This window comes from Sardina pilchardus, chromosome 3 (assembly GCF_963854185.1).
Source record: "Sardina pilchardus chromosome 3, fSarPil1.1, whole genome shotgun sequence".
In the NCBI taxonomy this organism is placed as follows: domain Eukaryota; kingdom Metazoa; phylum Chordata; class Actinopteri; order Clupeiformes; family Clupeidae; genus Sardina; species Sardina pilchardus.
The window spans coordinates 5,812,779-5,817,778 of record NC_084996.1 but is presented as its reverse complement, the minus strand read 5'-3'; the positions used below and the strand labels follow the sequence as shown (position 1 = coordinate 5,817,778).

Sequence of the window (5,000 nt, the reverse complement as noted above, 5' to 3'; positions counted from 1 at the left end):
AAAAGAAACATGTCTTCAGATCCTCCCACTCACGAGGATGCACAGATATGTCTTTTAAAACTGAGCTAGCTAGGAGTACCACTACAGACAAAACCATACTGGGCATTGGGGAGAAGGATGGTGGGTCCTAGTGATAGGTGTGCCACTATTCATGGCATCTTCATTATGATCTGCAGACTTCAATCAAAACTGTACCATGACATGCAGGGGCTGGTCATTGGTATGCAGAGCTATGAAAAAATGGTGGGGTGATGGTAGAGTAGTGTGTAAGGAGCTGGGCTAGCATGCAGTAGCCTGCAAAGTTGTGGGTTCGATTCCCGGCTTCCACAGTTGTGGCCTTAAACAAGCCACTTAACTCCGAGTGGTAAAAGATGTAAACCCTTCCATCCTCTTTGTCTGAGCGCTTTTCTCGAGGAGTTGACCACCCTTTCCTTTTGCGTTCGTGGCTCAGTCTAAAGACCTTTGACTACGGACCGCTCCGCTTCAACCCTCTCTAGCTCACTCCTTCCTCCTCTACAGCTCGGCGACCCTGACCCCACTCACCTCTGTGGAGCTGAGGCGCCCAAAGTCCTGGCCACTGGGCTTGGTCCTCTTCTTCTGAGGCCCTCCAGACAGACAGAACCCTGATGGTATCGATCTGTCAATCACAAGACGTGAACGAGTCATAAACAGAACAGTGAGAGAGCATTTGAAAGGGGAGTAAGATGGCGGTCATATTGTGTTGAAATCGACAGCATCGCTCTGTGTATTCACAAATATTTCTGCAAGAGTTATTTTACTTTTATTAAGTGGTGTACAACTGTTTTCCTTGGTTTTGACTTTTGTTTTTACTGTGGTGACGGTCAATGCTTGTGTGTCAGTGTAGTTTTGTTTATGTTGGGAAACTTTCAATAAAAAGTTAATCACAAAAAACAAAATTCTGCAGGAGTGCATTTACTTGTACAACCCTCAAATTTGAGCTCATACAGGAAGGAAGAGAGGAGGAGGAGGAGGAGAGAGAGAGAAAGAGTAACGAGAGGGAGGGACTTACTTTCCTCTTCTCTGGGTGTCTGTGGAGGCAGCAGGACTGAGGCTTGGGGCCAGCTTACGCTTACGGGGCCGACCGGGCCCCCGACGGACAGGGCTGCGGGGAGGCTCCTCTTTTCTACACACACACACACACACGCACAAGCACACGCACACGCACACGCACACATACACGCACACGTACACACACACACCAACCAGAACAAAAATGGTTAGTGTTGAAAATTATTATATACATTATTAATTAATTTATGGCGTATGGTGGTCTATGCTTTTTACATAGAGGAATGTGAATCAAACAACTGATACCTTTAACGATGTATGTAGTGACGCAAGCCAAATAAAGCAATGTGAATGTCACTAATATCAAAGTTATGACATTCTTTGCAAAGAACTAAATTTTCTGTATAGATCATGCATAGTGATTCGCTAATGACATTACATCTGCATACAGCTCTGAAATATGGAAGTCATTCTGCATGAATATTTCTTTGCAGGAAGTCACAAAGAAGCAGGTTGAAGCCTCCGTGTCCCATTTTTAACTGTCCTAGTGGGAAGCATTTCATGACAAACACATTTCCACTGTGGTGTGACAGTGTGACTGCTTGAAGATTAAGCCTTTACACTTCTCAGAGGTTCCTCTCTCTTTCTGCCTCTGTGTGTGTGTGTGTGTGTGTGTGTGTGTGAGTGTCATGTCTGAGTGTGTGTGTATATATATATATATATATATATATGGGTAGATGACATGACGTGGCTTTTTCACCGTCACAGAAGATAAAACACAATTAATTTCACATTTTCACATTTTAAAATACTGTAAAAGGTTAAAAATGTTCTTGCTTTACATGAATTTGTTGTTTTAATACCTGAGTTATTTATCGTTTTTTCAGAACTTTGAGCCAAACCTTAAAATTGTCCTATGGTGTGATGGTAGACAACATAATTATATAAATATAAACTTTTATAAATAGAGGAAATAATGTTTCAAATTTTTAATGAACGCTCCTGGCATAATTGTGCAAGTGTCTATTTTACTAAGTGGCAATCACTTTTCCCATACATACATTTCTAAAATGGTAGGAACTCCGTAAAGTTCGTCACAGAAAAAAATGTCCTTTGGTGCTATGCAATAACCTGATGTTAAGTTGGCCAAAATCATGGACAAATACATTTAGTTGAAAGACCCCATTCAAGGTCATGTGACTGAAGACCCCAATGAAGCCCTGGAGCAGTGAACATGGTGAGAATTTCTCTCAGAGTTGCTCAAATATTCAACTATGTTTTCAGACCACTGAAGTTGTTAAGTTTTTTTGTCCTTTGGTGTGACACCCCTAAATGCCAATTTTGTATAAAAAATTGTATTTTTAACAGCAGGACTATGTAATATTATGCAAATGCATGATGTCAGTTGCTAATTACAGCTCAGTTAGTATTAGCATGGTCATTAACTGCCACAAAAGCTTAAATGTCCTTTGGTGTGACAGGAAATGTCCTTTGGTGTGACACCTAATAATGACTTAAATTCAAATATTTATTGCTGTTTTAGAGACGACATACAATATTCTGAAGTGTTACTAAAGCAACTATAATATAAAGTACATAAATCTAAAACTTTTTTTTTTATATAACAGAAAGAACCTCCCTGCTAGCCTGACGAGCCAGACCCACATCAATATGTAGGGTCTGGACACTCACCGTAGACAGGGCTCAATCGGAGGGGTGGGATAAACAGTTGTCTTTCAAATTCCCTCCCCGCAATAGGATAACGCTAAACGAATCATCTTCTTGTTTTCAAGTAGCAGGATGCGTAACCTTCCCTCTCCACGCAATAGGATAACGCTAAGCGAATCATCTTCTTGTTTTCAAATAACAGGATGCGTTACCGTCGCAACTTCTGGTCGCATATCAGTCACCATTATGTTAAGCCCTGTGATTGGATCGCTGGTGCTGGGGGTTCTCAGCTCCCTGCCTCAACGAAACGTTGCTAGACTGCCCCGCCAGCCAAATTACATTTGCTGCCGCTAGGGGCGTCTAGATTTCTAGGCTACCTCCCTGCAGGACCTGTGGCCCAACCTGCCCTGGAACTTCCAGTGTTGCCACCAACGAATAGAATGTCATTGTAGATAATTGTGTCAAGTATGATTAAAAACTGCTCTAACAGCTGAAAAAACAGCCTGACTAGCTTAAGGTGGTTTGCTGGTTGACCAGCTTGTTAACCAGCTTGTTTGACCACCCTATGATGGTTAACCAGCTACTAGCAAAAGTCTTGCAAAAACATACCTGCAGCTTACGATGGTAATTCTGCTGGTTTCGCTTGTCGGACCATCTCACGCTGGTCATTTTAGTTGGTGTTGCTGGTCTACATTACAGGTTTTTACTGTTCATGCCAGCTTATGTTGGTCATACTAGCAAACCAGTATGGCCATCTTACACCTACAATGTCAAGCTTGGCAGGCTGGTCACCAGCATGACCATCTCACACCAGCTGTATCCCACACAACAGGCTGGTCACACCAGCATGACCAGCTTCCTTAGATGGTCACGCCAGCATGTCCACCTGGTGGCCTAACCAGTTATACCAGCAAAGACCAGCAATAGCTGGAGGAAAACCAGCAAAAAACAGCTAAAACCAGCTACCAACATTAACATGGTTTCTTGCTATTTTTCAGTAAGGATGCTGTAGATAGAGTGTACTTCATGAATGTAACGCAATGTTTTAAAATGGAATTTCCCTATTGAGGATTATGGTCCCTCTTTTGGCGATCAAAAACGGATGGTCAGAAGCACAACGTTTATAGACATTAAAGGCATGGCAGTCCACATTCACTAATTTAATGGTGTGATTTTGTCAGGTGCTGGACACAAAAGGGTTGTTCTTATGTCTCAGTCATGGGTGTGTTTTGGGCGTAACATCCTTTAAAACAATGAGAATAATATCTATCATTTCCTTCAACAGCAAACAATGCAACTTCACACAGCAGCACATTTGAAGGAATCTGCATGCACACAAGACTATATGGAACAGGGATTCCACTAAACCTTGCTTTACTTGTGACTAGCAGAGTTTAGCCTACATGCATCTGCACTCACCTATTATTTGAACTCATAGACAAAGTGAAACTTCACCGTGGTTTCATAGTCGACAAATTAGTTCAACACAGTTAAGTACTATTACTATTGACTGACAATGGGTTATCATCAAAAAAAATAGCCTGGAAAAAGCAACACTTATCCAACAAATGTCCTCCTTTATCACTGTTACAATAAACACTACATATATTCTGACTCACTTCATGCAATAGCTATCTTTGTCCTTCGGTGTGACATTTTGTCCTATAGTGTGACAAACATAAAACAACAGAAAAACATCCTTAATTTCAAAATGTACTTTAAAAAAAGCCAGGTTTGGCATGAGGGGAGCACCAATAATGGCTCCTCTTAGATAGGTACAATTTCAAACAGTTTTGTAAGGTTGGCAGAAAAAAATGTATCGACATTCATATGAAAAAGTCAACCAAGTTCATCTATTCATGGTGAAAATGATTGTAATTAGAACTTTTATGTGAAATAAATATAATTTTAAGAAAAGAATGAGTTAATAATGTGAACAATTCTGTTTCATGTATTTTTTAATGTTATTCAATATCATTTCTTAGTACTTTTTAAATGTCACACCATAGGACACATTCACAGTGCAGATGAGTGTAAACGTGGAAAAAAATAGGTGAGGTCATTGACAAAATGAGTGACCACTATTATTTTCAGAAACTACAGTTTCCATACTACATAAATATTTGTATTTTTTCTTTAAAAATTATGTTTTCCAAAAAAAACACTTTTTCTTGGCCAGATGTCAACTACCCATATATAGATAGATAGATAGATACTTTATTGATCCCCAAGGGGAAATTCAAGAAATATGTATGCGCGTATATGTGTGTGTGTGTGTGTGTGTGTGTGTGTGTGTGTGTGTG

At 40.4% G+C, this 5,000-nt stretch overlaps 1 protein-coding gene across 1 annotated transcript in view; it reads right to left on the bottom strand.

The window, feature by feature from the left end:
* Positions 1-5,000, bottom strand: part of LOC134077650 (BAH and coiled-coil domain-containing protein 1) — a 29,776-nt gene that overhangs the window by 9,739 nt on the left and 15,037 nt on the right. The window contains exons 16-17 of the mRNA XM_062533351.1: positions 1,031-1,144; positions 544-637 (exon numbers count right to left, since the gene is read on the bottom strand). Coding sequence (XP_062389335.1) covers positions 544-637; positions 1,031-1,144 — 208 coding nt within the window. The remainder of the gene's footprint in view (positions 1-543; positions 638-1,030; positions 1,145-5,000) is intronic.